Source organism: Papaver somniferum, chromosome 6, assembly GCF_003573695.1.
Source record: "Papaver somniferum cultivar HN1 chromosome 6, ASM357369v1, whole genome shotgun sequence".
Taxonomy (NCBI): Eukaryota; Viridiplantae; Streptophyta; class Magnoliopsida; order Ranunculales; family Papaveraceae; genus Papaver; species Papaver somniferum.
The window spans coordinates 179585754-179609121 of NC_039363.1; the positions used below are offsets into that span (position 1 = coordinate 179585754).

A 23368-nucleotide genomic window follows, 5' to 3' on the forward strand; every position below is an offset into this window, starting at 1 on the left:
AAGTTGATGTCTGCAGGTTGGCTAGCAGGTCAATGTTCACCATGACCTATACCTTTCTGTAGTTCAGAACTAATACCTGATAAGGGTTTGTTACAGCTGCCATCATGTAACACTAGTGTAGCACCAGAATGGTCACAGCATTGGTTGTGGTGTTCTTTCGCAACCTCGTTGTGCTGCCTGCAAACCAGCAAAACCCATTATAGGATACACAAATGTAAGACATGATCAGTCATGAGATAACTGGCACTAAGAGTACGGGCTAGAGAATAGAAAGCCAAAAATCAGTGTAGGCCGTTACTAAAAACATCAGGAACAAGAAAAAATCCAAGCTTTGGATCTAAAGAACCAGAAACATACCATTATAGACTCCAAAATGGTAGAATCTAGATTAATTCTGATAGTTTTTGTTCCTAAAATTTAAGGGTTAAAATCTTTTATTTTTAAAATTAAAGGGTTAATCTTGTATTGATATAATTAAAGGGCTAATGTTTACTACTCTCGGTTTGTTCATACTCATTTGTTAAACAACATCACGTCAAGATTGTAAATTCTGACAAGTCATTCCCATTTTATTCATTGTAAATTATTGATTAACATTCTTTTGACTGAAAGAACTAAAAGGACTAGTATATTGCAACTCCCATTAACATTACAGGGAAGCTCTTGATCTTCTGCACTAACAACTTCAACATTAGTTCTAACAAAAGGAAACTAAAAACAATTACATAAACTTTTTTTTTAATGAGCCTGTAACTTGGGTATAGTTTTCCACTCCACTTGACCATCTTACATCAGGAGATTTCTTCATCTGTATAGAAGGTGGTCCACCTGACCTTAAATCTATAGATTTGTTTTTCAGATGTTCTTCAGAAGAAAAGTGATTCAACAGTCCTTTCAGAGACATCCTTGATGAATTAAGGGTAACCACAATTAGAGAAATGTTTAATTTTTGAGAGGTAAAATCATTGTGTGAAAACATGATAAGATTGTGCGTAAGTATTAAACAATCCACCATGATTTGATTTTAGAACAAAATTTCTGTGACTAGAGATCTGTTTTGAATGAATTCTAGGGTTTTGTTTTTCCAGAGACAGATAATGAAAGGGGCGGCGTGAATAATTGAGTGAAAACTAGAGATTGGAGATCTAGGGTTTACTATTTTGATCGTTGTTTTTGTATCTAACGGCAATCCGTATTCGTTGGCTTGGGTGTGTTTTTGAGTTTGGGCACTGGTGGTCAACAAGATCAAGCAGGGTTGTGATTGGTCCATTTTCTTAAATGAACAAATTTACAAATGACTTCTAGCCGCATCCAAGATCATTATGTATAGCATCCAAGCGCCACCGTCGTGTTGCATTTGTACAGTTCTCGAGTCCAAGTATGTATGTCCATCTTAATATCTTATTCGATCTTGTATGAATTTGTTGTTAATATATATCCTTATTTAAGGATAATATATTGTTTCCTACTATATAGGATCTTTGCTTTATCGTAAAAGTTGGCTCTATATATTCATGAGTTGTTTAACCAGAATTGATAAGATTCTCATAATAAGAATTATCTTTTTCTCGATCCTATATTTGTGAAGATTTGTCATTCATTTTCCAGGTTTTCATGGTCACAAACCCGCAGGGATGCTATATTTCTTCCTGGTATGAATATCTCTTGATAGCATGTTCATTCAAGCATAAATTTTATTCCCTCTTGAATTTAAAATCTGACCTACCATGTTGTATTGTGCAGGCACCGAGATGGTTTTCTTTATCCTAAATGTGGTGGAGGTGTTGGATTACACAAAATTGGTTATAAAGACCAAAATCAACAATTTCTGGGTGAAAAAGACATCTAGATTTTGATACTGTTTAAATGGACAAAAATGGACAAATAGCCTGGATGTAACCAGTTTCATCCTACCCATTTTCAAATACTTTTTCTTATTTTTAATTTACATAGGATGCATCCAGTTTCATCCTCGCTATTTTTTAAGTTTAAGCCAGGATGAATCCAGTTTCATCCTTACTATTTTTTTGGTGTCCATTTCACCCATACTAATTTTTACTCGTCCATTAGAACCAAAATTTAAAAATATTTCGACAAATGACCCATTTTCCGGTTGGATCAAACCGTTTATGTTGGCAGTGTTTATCTATGAACAATTGCACACAGTCTATGGAGATGACAGGATTGGTCTCTGTGCTTGGCATCTATGATGATCAGTTAAAATGAACAATTAAACTACCTTTAATTGACCGATCACTACCACCACAACCAGCTGAGAAGGAACAAAAGGCATTGAAAGATACAAAGCTATTTAGATGTCATTTTGCTTAGGAAATTCATTCATTTTTATGAAACCATGGATATGAATTTCCGCTTACGTCAGTACGTTCTTACACTAGCCATTTGGTTAATCTCATTTTTCTCACCGGCCACTACATTTCCGTGAAGGTGTATAAGCTTGTATACTGTGAACCCATGATAGTTTTTTAATACTCATTGTAAAATAAACATCAAATCAAGTAATTTTTGACCAGTCATTCCAAGTTTATTCGATTATAGCTATTATATTACTGATTAACATTCTTTCGAGTGAAAGAACTAAAGGACCAGTATATCCCAACTCTCACATACATTACAAAGAAGATCTTTTGTAGTAAGAAGTAGACTGAGAAACCAAACAACAGAGTAAACTAAAAACATCATTCTCATTAGAGAAAAAAAAATTACGTAAATTTTTCTTTAAAATGAAAAGAACTTTCCCAATTCATAACTTGGGTACTATTGTGCTTCCCTACCCAGTGACTCCTCTTTGGTATACCATCTCTGCAGAAGAAACGGTGGCTCCAAACATTCGTCTCGGTGAGAGGTGTTATTGCACGCACACTAATGTCCAGAATGACAGATAAGTTGAATTCATGAGAGGAAAAATCATTGTGCGGAAATATAACGTGGGTGATGAGTGAACAATCGATGATGATTTGATTTTCAAAAATGTTTCTGTCTGTGTATGAGATCATGACAGATCTTGCGATCTAGGGTTTTGTTTATCTAAAGCGAGAGAGATAAGGAAAGTGGAGGCGCAAATGAAAGAGTGAACCCTCCTAGTTGCTTGTTATAAATCTTGGAGATTTAGGGTTAACTTTTGATCGTTTGTTTTGTTTCTGCGTACTATTTGATCCAACGGCAATCTGTATTCTACTGGAGGGTGTTAAAGAGTTTGGTGTTTCTTTTTAAAATCTGAACCAATTGATCAGCCAGAGTGCCAGACTATGAAACTGTATTAGAATGAAAGAATAAGAAAGATTACAAATTGCTGGACATACCAGCCATGCAACCAAAAGAATAATAGGGAGAAATACATCCACCAAAGCTAGAATCCCTTCGTTTTCGAGAAGTTTATTCTTGACCTCTGGTTGGTCAAGTACGTTGTTGTTCACAAAACTTTTAACCGTTGGGTCAGAAATTGCCAGCTCTATGAAAATGTCATGAAATATGAGTTTTATTACGGATAGGACGATAGCTTTAGTTTGATACACATATAATAGTGTTTACATTCATCGCATAATTCTTATTTGACATACTTAGACAACCATTCCATCATGTCAGCATGGGCTTCTTCAGCATGCTTTACAGCTTCTTTGTTTTCGATGTCGTATGACTCGTATCTCACAGTCCACCCATGTTCAACCCCGTCAAAAATCTTCACAAAGCTATCCACCTATAAATAAATGCATATAGAAGATTACATCTTGTCTTGATCACTTATGGGTTCACCAAGAAAGACCATAAAATAACATCAAACTCATCACTTGTATACCAGGCATTGCTCGAGAGATTGATTATCTTACCTGATCAGATTTGGTTAGTAGAACTTGTTCAAATTACTTCACAAGTTCTGGTGGAGACGCTTCGTCGACTTCAGCGCCCAACATGGAGATGGGTACCTTGATTTCTAACACTAAAATCAACACTTACTCAAAAACATTGCACATAAACATTCTTAAAGAAAACAATCCATACCCTTGATATCATCCACCGTAACAAGTCCTGGATGCATCATAACTATAGCTTTGAGATCATCAGATTTTGCTAGCTCACCGACTACCTTCCCTGAGGGGACAGATCATATTCAGTTCACTTTTATAAAGAGATCATCATGTTAACTCTGAGTAATTAATTAAGCATAAAGACTCTTACTTACCGCCCCAGCACATCCCTGCAGCTCCAACGGCAGAAATTCCTGTATCTTTTAGAGCTTCAATAACTGTTTTAGCATTTTCAGTTCCCACATCCTACAAATGATTATTTGTGTAAAGAACAAAATCTCAAATGTAAATTTTGATGGGAGAATAATGAATTGAAGTAGTCTCGGAAGAAAGAAAAAAATGAACCAAGTGTACCAACCGTTCCATGAGATTCAAGCCAGACCCAGACATCCTTATCGCCAGTAGTAGTGTAAGGATCCCCATGAAAGAAATCAGGAACTACGACATAGAATCCAGCTGCTGCAACTTTGTCAGTTAAATTCCTTGTACATAGAACAAGAAGGATGTGATATGTTGATGTAGTGCAAGATATGGCAGAATCCTACTTGGAAGGAAGGGATCGACGAAAGAATATCCGTTAAATATTTTCCTATTTGTTATTTTTGTTAGGAAATAAGAGATATCTTGCTAGTATTGGCATGATATTATATTTAGTAGGATTTCCTCTTTATTAGCATTAATCATAAAAGATATTGGCATATCCCATAAGGCCTATATATGGCCACGTTTGTAAGGAAGATCGGCAGATTTTTGAGAAAAGAAAACTCTTCCTTTGAGAAGTTTATTCATTGTGTGATTTCTAGTACTAACATTCTACACCATATGTTTGGCTTAAACTTGAAATCTTTTGCAAAGGTCATTCTTATATACAGATGAAACACATCAGAGTAAAACCAAATGTTGTATAAGAATGAACCATTAGTCTTTGAGCTGGAGAGAAATTGGGCATACCTCAAGTTAGGGGCTTCATATCCTGCAACATAAAGTTGACAACATTGGTTAAACCAAGAATGAAAAAATCTTTAATTCGAAAATCAAAAGCTACCGAGAACAAAAATATTTAAGACGATAATACTGGTTAATGAAATCCAAAAAGAAAAAAAAAATAAAAAAAATAGCAATTCAAATTTGGTGAGCACCATATTAATTGACTAGCCGCAAACCAGCAAAACCCATTATAGGAAACACATGATCAGTCATGAGATAACCTGCAGTATGAGTAGAAAGTCAAGAATCAAAGCGGGGTGGTTACCAAAAGCATCAGAAACAAGAAGAATTCCAAGCTTTGAATCTGAAGAACCAGAAACGTAGCTTTGTAGACCTCCAATTTCTTCAACATGTCCACTTCCTGAACTTAAACTAAGATCTGATGGATTTTGACAACACTGAATTCCTACCATTTTACTCACACTCTCTAATGCAAATCCCCTACTCTCTTGTGTTGCTTCAAAATGAAAAGAAGTCGTAGAAATTCAGTTGGTGGTTGAGTTATTTATAGTGGAATATGTGGGCCAAAAACTCCATTGTTACAGTGCGTCTGGTTCAAGATTTTCAAGCCTAGGAATCCAATTATGGGGTAATCCTATTCCTAGAATTGGTTTCCAAGGAATGGACCAACATTTACAGAATCTATAAATTATCAGTCCAAGTAAGCAGTGGTGTTTGTATTCCACTCTCAAACTTTTCAGGAGAATTGGATTCTGGATTTGAAAACCATGTTTGGTTCGGGAATCGTGCCGATTCCCCTGGAATTTAATTCCTGACATCGGCTGAGGAAATTGGATTGGAAACAACATCAACAAAAAAAAAAAATCTTCCAAAACAATGGGAGGGTTACTTCCCTCCTCACAATGGTAGATATTTTATCGTGTCAACCCAGGACTACTGAAATTATTTGCATTCCAAACTTTTCTTTTTTTAAGAAAATATGAGCCAACCGTTCCATGTAGGTGTGTGCAAAAAAACCGGAACCGCGGATTTAACCCGTATGCGTACGCAAAATTGCGGATTTCATCCAAATCGCAAGACGTATGGGCCGGACACGGATGGGATTCTCAAATCCGCACGCGGTTGCGGTTGTTCTTTGAAAACTGCGGATTACCCGCAACGTAGGTTAGTAAAGTAAAACCTTATAACATAAGACAGGCCCAGACCCCAATTCAATAGCATTGGCTTCCACTAGGCTTAAATGGGCTTCCACTAGGCTTCCAATTCAATTCAATAGTAAAGTAAAACCTTAAATGAGCTTCCACTAGGCTTTACGCAACGGTAGTAACGACTACCAACTAAAAACACGATGCCGAAGACAGGCCTAGATCTCTTTTTTTTTTATCCCTAATCCGCGGTTAATCCACAACCGGACCGCACAATCCGCGGATCCGCGGATGTAAAATCCGCGGGTGATTGGGCCGGTCACGGTTTGATTTTTCAAATCTGCAGCTTTGACGGTTTGGTTGCGGGTCACCCCTAATCCGCAACCGTCCGTCCGTTGCACACCCCTAGTTCCATGAGATTCAAGCCAGGCCCAGACATCCTTATCACTAGTATAAGGATCGGGAAAATTAGGGGGAGACCCAAAAAAGAAAAAATTCTTATTGTTAGGCCCACAATTAATTTTGGGTACAGTGACACCCATAATTATTTTTGTGACACTCATAATTATATGACGGGTTATGCATACTATTTTTTTCAGGGATAACTCGTTATGCACCCTAATTTTTCAAGGGTATAATTGGCAACACAACTTGGACATTACATATCTAAAAATCCGCGCCTTGGGATTTTACAAATTTTATATCGTTGGAAATATTTTTAAGAGAGCTACGCAACGAGTACAAACAAGAATATCAAATTTTTGTTTTTCACAAAAAAATCGGAGGTGATCACCAATTTATGTAAAATTTTCGAAAACTTGATACATAACCATTATGCAGCCACCAAAAAAGATGCATAACACATTCTGCAGACGCATAACGAATTATGCAACCATTTTCTCGACTGCATAACAAATTATGCATCTGCATAACAAAGTTATGCATCTATAACAAGTTATGTAAGCATTGTTTTGATTGATTTAGTGCGTACATAAAAAAAAAATGATGCATAGTGCAGTATGCATCCATATTTACGGAGGCATATCAGGTCATGCATCTATTTTCTCGATGCATAAAAGATTGTGCAACAATTTTCTCGATGCATTATGCAGTCATATTTCCATGTGCATAACGTGTTATGCAACCATTCTATGGACAGCATAACAAGTTATGGAGCAATTATCGTAGGTGCATGACAAGTTATGCAACCTTATTTTTTGTTGGTTTCAATACTAAGAAAAAAGTAACTGCATAACGTGTTATGCAACCATTTTCGGGACTGCATAACAAGTTATGCAACAAATTTTGTAGATGCATAACTGGTTATGCAACCGTTTTCATAGCTGAATAACAGATTATTCAACCATTAAGATTCTTGTTACCATTTTTTGCAATTTTATAACAATTTATGCAGACATTCAAATGTTTGGAAATGCATATCTTAGATTCAAATATATTTTTATCACAAGACCGAAAAAATGCAATCCTTAAGCCTTCAAATTACTAATGCAAGAAAATGTGAACAACATGGAACTGTAAAGTGTAAATTGTTTAAGATACAAAAATTGAAGATGGGATACTCTAAACCAATAGATTAAGGAAACTAAGCAGTTTTGCATGGACGGAGCGAACTATCGTCTATTGCTAAACTGTGAGCAGCGCAATAGTAGTAAATTCACAAGTATCATCACAAACCTCGCTGTGCACACTCATGATGTTCGTGAGCATTTTGAGCGCCACTGCCATATTCTTCTAATGTTGGCCGGCTAAACCAATACAAAATACACTACAAGATGTCTCACTACAGAAAGTGTTTTGTACATGACATTATACAAGTTGGATGAATGCCCCTTGAATCAAATAAAACTTGATTGGAGGATATTAAGGCAAAGTACTTACGTAGCAAATCCAACAAACAAATCTAAATTAGACTTTCAGAAAATCGGAAATCAAATTGTTTGACGTTTGACATTTAACATATAACTGGAAACAGAGGAAAGCAAAGCCATCACATGACTTCTCTCCATCTCCTGATTAGTGAAGTTTCTGGGACTCTGCTCCCTTAATCCCATTCCATGGGTTGCCCCTGTGTCTGCTTGAAATCGAGTTGCCACATCTTCTCAAGTATATCTTTAGATAGATATACACACAAAACCATCCAAATTCAGGCGTGCTATTTAACAAACAATTTAGAATACGGATTCCAAATGTTAGTTTATTGGTTCTTAATACTCTAAACACACTACACTGTCCTAAACTGACTACAAAAAAAGCCATAAACATCATTATCATCACCTATTCACAGTAAATCAAATCTATTCTCATACAATACAACTAACATATATCGGACAAAACTGAAACCACTTATAACCATGAAAAACATACAGAGATCGCAGATGGGATCAAAACCAAATCCTAGAACAAGTAATCAATTAGATTCATCACCTAAAGCATTTTCAATCTGAGTTGACTTAAACAAAAACCCTCAATCCAGTATCAAAATTGAACTTTCATCAACGAACACATCATCAAACCAACAAAACAAAGATCGATCTAAAGAAAAACAACAGTTAAAAATGATGGAAAGGATGTTATTGAGAAATCTTACTGTGAAGAAGAAGATTTAGAAACAGCATCAACAAATCAAGAAGCAGAGATCAATGGAGCAGTTAATAGTCTTTTCCTCCTCTTCTCAATACAGCGGCAGCCATGGACGACGACATGGATGGGAAACTCTTTCTTTCCTTGCTCTCTATGAAAATAATGGGTTTGGGAAGAATTTTTTCACCAAAAATAGGCGCGCCAGTGAAGTTTTTTTTCCGTGGGTTTCATAGTGGAAAAATCTACAAAAATGTGTCTCACAGTAGTTTTCACATAAGGATCCCCATGAAGGAAATCAGGAACAACAACATAGAAACCAGCTGCTGCAACTTTGTCAGCTAAGTTCCTTTTCATAGAACAAGAAGGATGCCGGATATTGACATGTTTGGTAATAACTTAAAATCTTTTACAAAGGTCATTTTTATAGATGAACAAGAACATCAGAGTAAACACAAATGTTTTATAAAAATGAACCATTAGTCTTAGAGCTGGAGAGAAATTGGGCATACCTCAAGTTAGGGGCTTCATATCCTGCAACATAGAGTTGACAACATTGGTTAAACCAAGAACGAAAAAATCTTTAATTCTAAAATCAAACGCGTTCGAGAACTAATTTGGCAAAAAAAGGTTGAAGTAAAACCGACTAGGAGAACGATTTCTTAACTTGTAAATCTGGCCAAAGATAATTCAAATAGTAGGGCCTAAGAGCAACTGCAGTGGTGTGATCATAACCAAAGACCAAATTTGGTGGAGCGTATGTTATTAGTCTGCACGCTGGTGGAGCGTAATTTATTAGTTTGTCCGATGGGGAACACGAATTAAAAAAAAAAATGGGGCGTAGGTATAGTTAACGCCCCACTAAAGAAAAAATAAACAAAAAAAAGGGGCGGTGGTATAAACCACGCCCCACACTAAAGAAAAAAAATAAAATGGGGCGGAGGTATAAAGCACGCCTGGTGTGGGGCGTGGACTTTATGCACGCCTAATGTGGGGCGTGGACTTTATGCACGCCTGGTGGTGGGGCGAACACTATACGTTCACTTGACTATATTTGGTTTTGGTCTTGGTCCCAGACCAAATATAGTCTGGAATTTGGTCTTTGGTCCTGATTTTAATCGATAGTCTGCCCGCTGTGTCTCGTTTTTTGACCAAATATTTGGTTATACTCGCCCACGGTGATTGCTCTGGCAGTATATACCAACTGAAAAAACATAAGCAAAACAAAATTCCTGCTAATACCAAAATTCCTGTTAATACGTATTTTAGGATACAAAAACGTAATACATGACCAGTATAACTTGCAGTATGAGTACACCAGCTAGAGATTTGATTAAAATAAAAAATAAAAAGTGTTACCGAAAACATCAGAAACAAGAAGAATTCCAAGCTTTGAATCTAAAGAACCAGAAACATAGCTTGGTAGGCCTCCAATTTCTTCAACAGATCCACTTCCTGAACTTGAACTTACAGCTGGTGGATTCTGGCAAAACTGAATTCCTGCCATATTTCTCTTACTCTCTAATACCAAACCTCTTACACTACTCTATTTTTCTTGCTTCAAAATGAAAAAAAGAGATAGTCAAAGAAATCCAATTGGTAGTGGAATATGTGGACCCAGAACTCTATTATTATAGGACATGTTTATGACTACACTGATGATCTGGCGCCATTGATGACAGCAAAAAAAAAAAAGATTGTGTTCTTCCAAAACAATGGGAGGGTTACTTCCCTCCTCACAATGGTAGATATTCTAGATTAATCCTGAAAGGATATCTGCAGTCCAAACCTTAAATTTTTCTGAGTAATGGGGCAGCAGAACTACTCATCCAGATAAACTAGTGCAGCAAGTCAGCCACATTGTGCAGACCTAGCTCAACACCTGGTAACTTATGTGCAAGGCCGGAAAAAGGGGTGCTAGAACCTGCATCTTTGAAAGAGGCACCAGTACTCAAAAAATCAGCACGCACTCACACAGGTCGGGTTTCAGCTAGCCATTTATATCTTGTACAGAGAGCTACCTCCACGTAGCATTTAAAACTGGGAAAAAGCTCTGAGTGCTTAAATAGAAGACTTTGATCTGGAACAACAATCTGGTTTTATTTACCTTTTGGCATGCAATGGCCCTATAAGACCTTAAGCATGTACACTCTGGTCTGGCCTAATACCACCATTATCAACCCTGACTTACAATAGTAGCTACAAAGCACTTTTACGGCAAACACAAAAACTCCTCACATGCTTAAAGAACCACTCTAACATGTCATTATGAGCTTCCTCTGCACGCTTCACTGCTTCTTCATTTTTTATGTTGTATCTCACAGTCCATCCATGTCTAACCCCATTAAATATCTTCACAAAGCTATCCACCTGTAAATATATGTATACATGATCAGCAGAATCCGATAGATCGGGAGAAGTGATTCGTATTCAGTCGAATCAGTCTAAAGACATACCTGAAAATATTTCATACACAATGAAATTTTCATCATCTTACCTCAGCTTTAGTTGATAAAACTTCTTCAAATTCTTTCACAAGTTCCGGTGGAGAAATATGGTCGATTTCAGCTCCCAGTATTGAAACAGGTACCTTGATTTCTGAATTTTTATAAGCCGAAATGACCTTTGTTATTTCTAATGGTGAGTGACCAATGAATGCTAGAACCTTGAAGAAAATTAAAAATTCCTACCCTCAATATCATCGACAGTAACGAGTGAAGGATGGAGCATCACTATAGCTTTAAGATCAGCTAACTTCGATAGTTCCACGAGTACCTTTGCTATAGAATGACCAGAAAAAACCGGTTTAATTAGTAACCCATGCCACACCTGACAAGTTAACTGTAATTCCGGTAAACATAGACATTAACTCTTACCACCCCAGCAGATCCCTGCGGCTCCAATTGCAGAAATGCCCTTGCTTCTTAGAGCTTCCATTACCGGTCTAGCTTCTTCAGCTGCATCCTCCTACAAATGATTCTTTAGCTTTAGAACAGAAGTCTGTCCTTCAATATGATGAAGGATTATACACATGAAACTTAACTGAAAAAAATAAAACAAAAGGAAATAAGCAAACCAAAGTGTACCAACCGCTAGATGAGACATATACCATGTCATCAGAGATTGTCCAGGAGTAAAAGGATCCCCATGTAAGAAATTAGGAACCACAACATAGTATCCAGCCGCTGCTACTTTGTCTGCCAGCTTCCTGATATTAGAAAACATACACGTTATCACTAGATGTGACATCATGTTGTATTCCTAATTTAACAGTCAACAAAATTAACCAAACTTATCTCAAGTTACAAACTTGAATTTTATCAAATTCTAAGCGGTTGAATGCCAAGTGAAGCAAAATAAAGCATTTCAAGAGTAATAGAAATCAATTTAACTTGATATACCTTAAGTTAGGTGCTTCAAATCCTGCAAAAGAAAGCTGAGACCATTAGTTACACAAAAACCAAACAAGCTATCTTTAATTCGAGTGAGTTAAACTACAAAGCACGCAACATACTATAAATGATTGAAAATAAATCAGTTGTGTATAAGATATTCAAGTTCCGAATTCCGCTAAGGACGCCAATCCATTTTGCTAGCTAAGGTATACTAGCTAATGAAATCCAATAAAATTATGTGAACCCAGATTATACAAACTCCAATACAAGCAAACCCACTAATGAAACATAAAAAAATGAACAGCACATTTGAGGGTAATACAGATAATTCCAGCAAAAAAACTAGCTGAAAAAGCAAGCAGAAGCCATTGCAGAACACACAAATAAAAAGACAATAAACTCATAGTAATATAAATCTTTAATCATGTTAAATTCAAGAGTTTAAAAACGAAAGAAGCAATAATCAAAGTGGGGTAATTACCAAAAACATCAGAAACAAGAATAATTCCATGCTTTGAACTCAAAGAACCAGTAATATAGCTTTCAAGACCTCCAACATCTTCAACACATCCAATTCCTGAACTTAAACTAAGATCTGGTGGATTCTCACAACACTGTGATCCCACCATCTTTCTCTCACTACTCTCTAAGTATACTTTTCTGCTTCAAAACGAACAGAGAAGTTATCAGACAAGTCACTACAATCTTGGTAGTCGTTGACTTTTATGTGTTCGTTGAATGTTGACCCAAATTATGCAAGTGAAACTGGGCGTGCCCGTGTTCTGAGAAAAGCTGGGGCGGAAATAGTAAAAGTATCAGTTAAGCTGGGGTGGAAATAGTAAAAGTATCCTTCTCCATGTTCTGTGAAGAGTGTACTCTACAGGGGAGATGGAGTTATAAAACCTCCAGATTAACATGGTACTTCTGACAAAGAAGAACGACTGCATTAGATCTCAAGTAGATTTAAAAGGGACATACACAAATACAGGTTCTGTATTAAAGAAGAACAAGAACATCATCAAATCAACTGGTATCTAATAAAACTAAAGGAAGATTGTTGTCAGACTTAGCGAAGCTCTAGGAAGTGTTTTTAGCTTCTCCTTAAACTTCTTCATTAGCTTCCGTCTCTCAGCTGATCCATTTGTATCTAATGAGCCTGTTTTATAAAAAGACACAACTATTTTCTCCAAAACTATGGCATTCTTCAACAAAAATTCCAGAAACTTAAGCTCATCCTCACAGCCTTGAGCTTCTCTGATCTCAATATGCTTAAGGTGAAACATTAGGCATGGCAATGACATCCCCAATTCACCATCACCGTCAATATCGATTAAGCCCGACAATGTCCAAGAAATAACAGAAACTGATCATAAGATATTTGTGATCTTTGAAAGGTTGCTCAAATATCACACACACACAAATTCGAGGTAAGTTATTACCTCGTATCTTGCAAGAAACAGAGATTCTACAGAAGGAGATGTTTTGAGTAAGTATATCATTGCACGCAAGAAGCATCTTGTAAATGACGTTTCCAATTTCAAACGCCGTAAATTGTAGAACTGAGGAGAGGGTTGGACCTCTATCAATCTGGGAGATCCTCCGAGAACCTTAGAAAACAGTTGGAAAATTATTATAATTAATGTTGTGCCTAATTGGAATAGTAGCAGTGACTAGAGAAGAGAGGTTCTCTAGACAGTAATCTTGCACCATGTAAGCACTACAAACAAACGATATAAGCTTTGGAGTAGATAACCTTATAGTTTTGGCCGTTTGATACTCGGGCTCACGTAATTCACTCTCACTGACAATTTCTAAGTGTTTCAGTTCATGAGACTCAATACTGATACTCATGTCATCGCTGTTTTCTATCCAAACCTCTCTCAAGACCAGCGATTCAAGAACTGGACAGCTTGAGATAAGCTTATTAATCGAATTAACATCTTGAATATAAAATGAACTAAGCGCCAAAAATTTGAGCCTAGGTAAATCCATCGAGTTAGGAAGAAGAGCACATGATTGTACCTTACCAGTCAAATCTAACACCAACTTCCTTAACGACTGAGAATTGAAGAGGCAATGTGGAAACCTAATTTCCAGGTAATGATAATTAGCAGCAGTGTCAATCTGTATCAGTAATTCTTGAACATTATGACTTAACGAAACAAGTATCCATGCATTCAGATGGTCTTCAAGAAGTTCTCTTACTGTAAATGTATCAAATAAGTTGTCTACCCAATGAAGATGAAACCTCTTTATGTCAGATATGCCTCTTAGCAGAAGTACCTTGTCTATGAATCTTGTAAACTTATTCATCTGTATAGAGTGTAGTACAGTTCCAGGACTTGCAAACTCATTGACACTGAATACAAGAGTAGAGACAGTGGTCCATACATACCTCCATCTTCTAGACAAAATGCTTGTTTGGACAACATATTTCATGTAGAGGAAAGAAAGAATATGATGAATAAGGGATTCTGGTAGATTACTAACTCTGTCAACTTCAGCATCCATTTTCTTCAATCTGTTAAAAGACGAGTAAACTAAAATGAATCAAGTAAGATTCTAAATAAATACTAAAACCAAATTATTCAGTAGCTTGAGAATACAAGTAAGATTCTAAATAAATCCTTAATCACATTATTTGAAGCAATTTTTCAAACATCTTGTAGGCAATATCTCAGAAAAGAAAATTTAACCTAGATAAAAGATTACCTGATTTGGGGCTTTAACTATAGCTAATTAGCTCAAGGTGCTTCAATTTTCATAAATCCCGCCCATTTTATTTCCAGGGTTTTATTTTAGATCACGAATATACGTATCCTGGATGTTTTCTTCAGAATTGGGGTGGAAACAGAGAAAGATGTTTTCTTCAGAATTGGAAAACTTTATGAGCTATTTGACGAATGGGACTTGGTGATGACCAACATCTTAATTTGGTGCCCGAAATTTCAAATAAGGGATATTTAGACTTTGGTCCCAATTTTATGACCAGCTTTGAGTTTGGGTTATGTGAAAAGTTTAATTAGAGTTTGGGTCTTGTGAAAATTTTAATTAGAATTTGGATCCTATGACTCGTGTTGACCGCGTTGACAGTTAATGTTTCTATTTATTTACTAACTATATGTACCGTTTACTTGTATGTGGTGGAGAACTGCCCTAAAATTGACGGTTTCAGATTAAAAAAATTTGTCCTAACTAACAATCAAAAAGAAGAAGAAAACTTACCATTTTTTCTAGGATTTTCTAGTTGCGTTAGAAACTGAGAAGATTTTCGTCTGAAAAATGGTGATTTACAAAAATCGATCACATAAATAAGTGTTTAAACCTGATTTAAGTTGAGTTTGGTCTTATTATTGACGTTGTACAAGATTCTGAAGCCGATCCGTTGTTTGATTAGTTTGATTTGAGGTAAGTTAAAAAGTTTCATTTTGGGGGTTTTGTGGACTCATTGATTTGGGGATTTTGTCTGGGTTGTTGTGATTGATGTCTACTGATCGCAGTCGTATGCGTCAAAAATAATTTCACTTTCTCACTCTACTAAATATAAATGAAGTATGTGGTAAGAAAGAGTTCGTTCCCACAGAGAGACTATTGTTGTTATGCAAATTTCAGTTTCTTAGTAACCAAGGGGGGATTTTGTTTATCAATGCAATAAAAATAAGTTGGAAGCAAAATAGTAATAAAAGTATTCAATAAGGAGAAGATATTGGTCATGTGATAGTATCATTCACAAACATGTATTTTCATCAATGACTCGAATTGAAATTTTAGTCTCTCATTTACTAAAAGTCCTAGGATACCTTGATCGCAAGTATATCCCGCTAATTCTATGATTTCATCACAACCACATTAAAAGATGTATATGTGAATTCTTCCTAGAAATCAACCTAAAGTGTAAAAGCACAATTAAGTTTAACTCCCTAAAAGCACTAAATTCTATGTAATAAGACTAATCAAGGCAATCAAACGTGTAAAAGCACTAATTCGATTTAACCAAGGTTATGATTCATTTGTGACTAGTAGGATATATCACTACAAGCACTACCCACCATTATGCTACTTAAAATCAGGAATTGATACAACTATTTCGTATTGAAAATCCTAATCTAGCAACAGAGATGAACGCAAATTGGATTGATTCCGGACTCAACCTAACACGTATTCAAATCATAAGACAATATAAACCATGAATCATAAACAATAAATTATTAAAACAAAACTAATGCATTGAATTAAATATCATGTTGAGAAATCAACTTTATTCCATAACCAATAATATGAGTTTAGCTACTCTAGTCGAAAAATAATCAATCCAATTAGAAAATGAAATGAAGAAGATGAAAAATAAATGAAAGTCCAAAATGAGTTCATCATAATCATAATCAAAAATGAAATAAAGAAGATGAAAAATAAATGAAAGCAAACCCTAGTCGCCGCTCTCCAAAACTCCAAGTAAAAAATACGTGATAAGAAAGTCAAAAACTTTCCTTTTTGTAGCTTTTTATCTCTCCAAAACTAGATCATATCCTCAAAAATCCAAGTCCAATATATCCATCAAGCCCATATAATTCACGTGTGAAGGTAGCCCAAAAGAAAACTCTGACCCAAAAAATATTTGCCGGTCAAGGTCAGACCGAGTTACACTGAGTCATGTATGAGTCAGACCAGCTAACTCATCTGGTTGGCTGAGTTGGTATTGGCCAAGGCCACTGCACTGGCCTAAGCTCTGTTGCACAATCATTGTGCTTCAGCAGTACAGTCCAGCCATGATGGCCCTGTATGTTGCACCATCTGTAGCTCAACTTCACATCCACACTTCACTTCATGCAAATCTCTACATTTTCTTATCCTTGAATTCAAATTTCAGATTAAATCCCCATTACACTGACTCCTACAGCAACATCTCAACTGCATCAGCATCATTCTCTCCTTTCTGTAGCTTCAACAGCTGCTTCTTTCACTTCCATTTGCAGCTTGAAATCACTGGAAACCATTTGTTCTTCGTCTGCACTGCAGCCGCTTCATACCCATTTAGCTGCCAACTGCAACTGCAACTGCAACACAACCAATCCAGCAAACTAATTCCATTCTCATAACCACAGTAACAACAACCTCCATGAACCCTCAGCTCAGACCACCAACTTCAGTTGCATATACGACACTGCTCAAACTATCATAGTAATTCATCACCTGCAGTTCAGCTCAACTGCAACTTACATACATAACGAGCAGATTACATATTACCATTATTCGATCTGGTCAAAAATCAAAAGATACAATAGATTGTCATTGGTAGCAGTATTTGAATGTGACGGTTATGTTTAGACGGGTCCAATCACTGTCACTTTTATAAGGCTGGCAGAAAACATGAGAAAAAAATTGTAACCAATGCATGGTGGAAGCAACCATACCTGAACCAAATCGGGCGATGGAACTGTTAGTTCTTTCACATTATGAAGTCCTCTCAAAAATTCCCTCATACGCTTAGGATACGCTTTATTTTTCTCTTTCACAGAAAGCTCCAAATCAACTCCCTCTAAGTGCAAGCTGCCTTCTAGAGTCATTTGGATAGTAGCAGTGACTAGAGAAGAGAGGTTCTCTAGACAGTATTCTTGCACCACGTAAGCACTACAAACAAACGATATAAGCTTTGGAGTAGATAACCTGATAGTTTTGGCCGTTTGATACTCGGGCTCACGTAATTCACTCTCACTGACAATTTCTAAGTGTTTCAGTTCATGAGACTCAATACTGATACTCATGTCATCGCTGTTTTCTATCCAAACCTCTCTCAAGACCAGCGATTCAAGAACTGGACAGCTTGAGATAAGCTTATTAATCGAATTAACATCTTGAATATAAAATGAACTAAGCGACAAATATTTGAGGCTAGGTAAATCCATCAACTTAGGAAGAAGAACACATGATTCTACCTCACCAGTCAAATCTAACACCAACTTCCTTAACGACTGAGAATTGAAGAGGCAATGTGGAAACCTAATTTCCAGGTAATGATAATTAGCAGCAGTGTCAATCTGTATCAGTAATTCTTGAACATTACGACTTAAAGAAACAAGTATCCATGTATTTAGATGGTCTTTCAGAAGTTCTCTTACTGTATATGTATCGAACAAGTTGTCTACCCAATGAAGATGAAACTTCTTTATGTCAGATATGCCTCTAAGTAAGAGTACCTTGTCTATAAATCTTGTAAACTTATTCATCTGTACAGAGTGTAGTACAGTTCCAGGACTTGCAAACTCATTGACACTGAAGACAAGAGTAGAGACAGTGGTCCATACATACCTCCATCTTCTAGACAAAATGCTTGTTTGAACAACAAATTTCATGTCGAGGAAAGAAAGAACATGATGAATAAGAGCTTCTGGTAGATTACCAACTCTTTCAACTTCATCATCCATTTTCTTCAATCTGTTAAAAGATGAATAAAGTAAGATTCTAAATAAATCCTAAAACCAAATTATTCAGTAACTTGAAAATACAAAACTTAATCACATTATTTGAAGCAATTTTTCAAACATCTTGTAGGCAGTATATCAGAAAAGAAAATTTAACCTAGATAAAAGGTTACCTGATTTGGGGCTTTAACTATAGCTAATTAGCTCAAGGTGCTTCAATTTTCATAAATCCCGCTCATTTGATTTCCAGGGTTTATTTTAGATCACGAATATACGTATCCTGGGTATAAATACTTCGATGTCACTAATGACATCGATTGAGGAAACTGGGGTGAAAACAAAGAAAGATGTTTTCTTCAGAATAGTAGTACTCGGAAAACTTTACGACCAACATTTCAAATATTTGATGGCAATGCACTCATGGTTAGTTTTCATTTTTACTAATATATTTTTTTTTTCGTCTGTTTTTTTTGTTATTAGAACATTGCCAGGCCAGTTTTGGGCCTAGGTGAAATATTTGGCATTAAAATGTTTGCGTGCTAACTTGTAATTCATTTAATTTCGTCAGGAACAATTCAATCATCTACGGCGAATTTGTAATGGGAAAGAAAAGTTCATTCACCACAATGAATATGTGGTGTTGTATCGTCGTGCTCGGAGGTTCATTGACGATGTATTGATGTACGAGATTCAAGAGTTTACATTCTGAATCAGTGTTATCACCTATGTAATGTGTTAATTTCATAAACTATGTAATATGTTGATTTTCCCCAAGATATGAATAAATATTTTGTTTAAGAAAATTAAGCGGCTTATATGTACATTTATAAGCTGCGTTTAAGATAATTGGTCTACGTATTAAACCGTAAGGACTTGAGAACATTGAGAAGCAATTTGGAAGACAAGTGGATGAAGTACTAATGCGGACAACAAAGGGCCAAGTGGATCACCTTGTTGGACATCCTGAGTTGAGGATAGAATGGACTCATTGTAGTATAGTTTTGCAGGCATAGCAGAACAGAATTCGACCCACCTGGATATGCTAGGGCATTTGTCTCTTGCTTCTTGAATTAGGGTAGTTTTATCAACTAAGTTAAATGCGTTTGTAAAATAAATGAGCAACATAGTAAGGTTATTATGTGTACCTTTCAACTCAAGCAATCGGTTGGCAGAATGCAGTATACTTTCACCTCCACACGGAATGCCTACTCCAAATTGGTGGTCACCCAAGTAACTGGTCATTTCCGTACATACAATACTGACATCTAGTTTTTAACACAGTCGTCTTCATATGGTCCCTACAGCTATAAGTCTCAAGCCACCATCAGGCTTGAGTAACGGTGTAAGAGGAGCACTTTTTATGTATTCCCCTAAGACTGCAGGACACTGACCAGATAACCACAAGTTAACTACGCCCGCGATGGCTGATAATAATTCTTCAGACACAGCAGCAGCAGGTCCACTTAAGGCATCCAGCATATGTTGGGATATAAGGCCATCTCTTCCACAAGAAGTGCCTTTTGGGAAGCCTTTAATTGCAGTCAACAGAAATTGGTGCAGACACTATGTTTTCAGAGGGTATTGAAGGAGGAGGAGCATATGGGTGTTTCTGTTGCAACTCGTGTAAAGTATCTTCATTAAAAGGTGCAACGCCAGTGGAAGAAAAAATTATGATAGCCGCTGAATAGTGCCCGTAGCTAAGTTTCTTCCTACAAGCTTCACATTAGTTTTTGGTTTTGTTTTATCATGATGTTGCCTGTTAAGTTGATACTCCTTGTGAACCTCCAATAGATGTTGTAGTGAAATGTTACATCCATTTGGCTCATTCCAAGTAACCAAGGCTTAATTAATGGCTGCAGTTTGTAGTCGCTTTCTGTTGCCAGATCTCTCTTCCCGTGAGCTTTTTGGTATGTACAGATTTAGGGTGCAAATGGGTAGAAGGATCAGTTGAACCCATGAAGATATGTTTCTGGGCTTAGACACCACTTTATCAAGGGTAGATTTTAAGGTTCTTGAAAAATGTAAGCGACATTGTGGTGGAATGCTAGAGATAGTGGTTATTTGTTTCTGAAAAATTAGATTGAGCATACCTAAATTAAGACCCTCAGAATCATCATCACCTCTTGTGGGCATAGTTGGTGGGATATCAACTGGGAGGTGTTGAATCGGCTTATGTACGCCATAGATCAAGAAATCTGCACTTCTTCCATTGAAAGGACCTGGTAATACTCCACCTGGATGGTCACGGCATGGCCTCCTCCATGAAAACCATTTCCTACAAGGAAAACACATCCACATATGTAGCTTCCTGAGAAGCTTCTTCCAAGCCAAATGAACCCAACCTCTGTACGTATCATTTCCATGCAAACGACTATATCTGTAGTGCCATGAAAATACATATCCTTGATGTGTCTGAAGATCGAACTTTTAGCATACCCACCATCACAAACACCATTATGACAATTATCGAAATTTTTATACGGACAATGGCATGAAGAGTCATCATCAGCTGCGCATTTATGTTGTCCATAAAAATATTCATCTTGACTTGCAGGAACGGTATCGTCCACTGCAGAGGAAGAAGTAGAAGAAGCAACTTGTATAAGTTCCTCACAAGCAATATTATACAACCTAGATGATGAAGATGAAGAACTTTGTGATGATGCTCTTGTTCTTCGCCTAATTGGAGGCGCAACAGGGATTGCGGTTGAAGATGAAGAACATGAGCGAGTTCGTGGCATAACTACAAAATCCTATAATTAGGAATCAAAGAATGGGACAATAAGAATTCAAAAAAAAGGAAAACAACCTCAGTTGAAAACTTAAAATACCATTCCTTAAATCACTAATTGAAAAACCAAGAAGAAACAGGCTAATTACTCAAAACACAAAAGAAAAACCCCAATAACAATCGTCAAACTCAAAGCACTGCTCTTCTCTATGAAAAACAAAACCCCCTGCTACTGCTTCTACACACACTGAATTGGAGAAAAACAAAACTCTTGAATTTACCTCCTGCTACATCCAAACACACACATACAGAGAAACACTAAACCACTGTTCAATCACACACAGAAAAAGACACCATCAAACAACAAGCAGCAACCCCCTTCCAATTCTGCAAAACTGTACTTTGAAGATTGATCCACTTAATTTGAATTAGCGCCAGTAAAAACAAACCCCAGCTTCTAATCAATAGTTTTGAACCTAAACTTCAAAACCTTAATAATCCCAAATCACCAACAAGGATTAAGAATTAGATTAATTAAACCTCTCCCTTGCAATCAAACAACAAAACCCACCAAGAATTCAATATCAATTTCACACAACTGCCAATCTATTCGACAAACCTTAACACTAGTTTGCGCAGAACCACCGTTATCAAACAAAAACAAACCCTGTCCAAATCGGCTCTAAAAACTTCCTTGATTCAAACAAACTCACTACGTGTCTTCAATCGATGAATAAGAAAATCAAACAATTGAATCTAAAGAGTAAATTGATATGATACCTAATTGAATCCTCAAACAGCTAAATCTTCAAACAATCAAAAAGACGAGAAAAGAAAAACGAGAAGAATGACAGGATACCTAATAATACCTCAACAAGAGAATCAAAATCGTTATTATTATTTTTATTATTATTATAAAAGATGCCACTAAGGCTATATTGAAGAAAAAAGAGTTAATTACAAAGATTTGGCAGGGAGTCGAGCAACAAGTTGTGCTCCCACACCTTTTTGAATAATAATACCTAATCTATGGAAGAGAGAACTACCCAAGTTATTATTAACATCATGACTTTCCATACAGTTTTTCAAACGATTTACAAGGACGATAATGTCATCACCTAACTCACCTAAGGTTGAGAAGGCTAGAACCCCAAATTCGTATCCATGAGTCAGACATTGCATGCCCTGGAGTGAAGGACCGATTCCCACCTTTATAAAATGGTGAAACACTTGTCACATCGAAACATGTATCTTTGCCATTCTCCCAATTGAAGACCATAATATATGCTGGTTTAAGGGGTGTGTTCGTGTTGGAGGTAAGTCATATCGAAGCTTCCTTCCTGGCCGCCACTCCGGCTTTATAACATAATTTCGCAAAGAGGTATCGTACCATATCATGTCTGTATTTCAGGCCCACTTCGCTTGCACAATGGATTACGTGATCACCAAAACAATCCATTTCGTGTTTACAGCATGAGCATGTACTATTCTCCTCAAAAAGGGGGATACCCAGTCGGTATTGAAGCAATGATCTGAACTGATGTGGCCCGATGGACTTGTTAAGACCTTGAATTGGAATAGCTTTTAAATAATCCTGTGCGTGTGGTTTTTTGTTACACTGCCATAAGATTGAGTCCCTCGTAGATAACGTGTAAGAAGTGCGTATGTTCCTAGTGACTACTTCAAAATAACGACTCGCCAGTTGATGCATAGGCTGTGGGGTGAAATCATTAATGTTAAATGTAGCAGGGCATAAGTCACAGGTACTTACGCAATCATCTAGTGCTTCTTGGAAGTTTGGACTCGGGTCTGCCGTACACTGAAGGATGGAGCTTTGGAGTTGTCTTGTTTGGGGGCATGATGCAATATACCAATACTTGGTGGTATCATCCATGGTGTATATTCCCAAACCTCCATCAGCAAATGGTAGAGTAGCGATCCTCTGCTGTAATGGACCGAAACATGGTCCATCTCCTGTTATTAGATGTTGCAGGAAACAGATAAGGTGTTGATCGAACTGAAGTCGTGAACGCTGTAGTACACTTGGTCTGGTTGTTCACATCGTGAAATAAAGCTTTGAGACATC

At 36.7% G+C, this 23368-nt stretch overlaps 3 protein-coding genes and 1 pseudogene across 7 annotated transcripts; all 4 read right to left on the minus strand.

The window, feature by feature from the left end:
• Window positions 1–3481: 3481 nt before the first annotated feature.
• On the minus strand, window positions 3482–5586 carry LOC113286495 (annotated as a pseudogene).
• A 5192-nt stretch (window positions 5587–10778) lies between these two features.
• On the minus strand, window positions 10779–12897 carry LOC113290285 (endo-1,3;1,4-beta-D-glucanase-like). Its single transcript, XM_026539896.1, has 7 exons — window positions 12614–12897; window positions 12139–12160; window positions 11828–11945; window positions 11614–11704; window positions 11428–11517; window positions 11235–11335; window positions 10779–11107 (listed from the first exon to the last, which is right to left on the minus strand). The coding sequence occupies exons 1-7, from the start codon at window positions 12759–12761 to the stop codon at window positions 10937–10939; spliced, it is 741 nt and encodes a 246-aa protein (XP_026395681.1). The 5' UTR covers window positions 12762–12897; the 3' UTR covers window positions 10779–10936.
• A 154-nt stretch (window positions 12898–13051) lies between these two features.
• On the minus strand, window positions 13052–15029 carry LOC113290284 (F-box/LRR-repeat protein At3g59200-like). 2 transcript variants are annotated; one of them, XM_026539895.1, is made up of 3 exons: window positions 14845–15029; window positions 14160–14653; window positions 13052–13739 (listed from the first exon to the last, which is right to left on the minus strand). In XM_026539895.1, the coding sequence occupies exons 2-3, from the start codon at window positions 14641–14643 to the stop codon at window positions 13453–13455; spliced, it is 771 nt and encodes a 256-aa protein (XP_026395680.1). In that variant the 5' UTR covers window positions 14644–14653; window positions 14845–15029; the 3' UTR covers window positions 13052–13452. The 2 variants fall into 2 exon arrangements, with proteins under 2 accessions (XP_026395680.1, XP_026395679.1); XM_026539894.1 differs by having other exon boundaries at window positions 13621–14653.
• A 1354-nt stretch (window positions 15030–16383) lies between these two features.
• On the minus strand, window positions 16384–22151 carry LOC113290286 (F-box/LRR-repeat protein At3g59200-like). Of its 4 annotated transcripts, none has more exons than XM_026539901.1 (3): window positions 19697–22151; window positions 17544–18564; window positions 16384–17338 (listed from the first exon to the last, which is right to left on the minus strand). In XM_026539901.1, exons 2-3 carry the CDS (start codon window positions 18552–18554, stop codon window positions 17330–17332), a joined length of 1020 nt encoding a protein of 339 aa, XP_026395686.1. In that variant the 5' UTR covers window positions 18555–18564; window positions 19697–22151; the 3' UTR covers window positions 16384–17329. The 4 variants fall into 4 exon arrangements, with proteins under 4 accessions (XP_026395686.1, XP_026395684.1, XP_026395683.1 ...); XM_026539899.1 differs by having other exon boundaries at window positions 16384–17387; XM_026539898.1 differs by adding an exon at window positions 18725–18877 and having other exon boundaries at window positions 16384–18564.
• Window positions 22152–23368: the final 1217 nt, after the last annotated feature.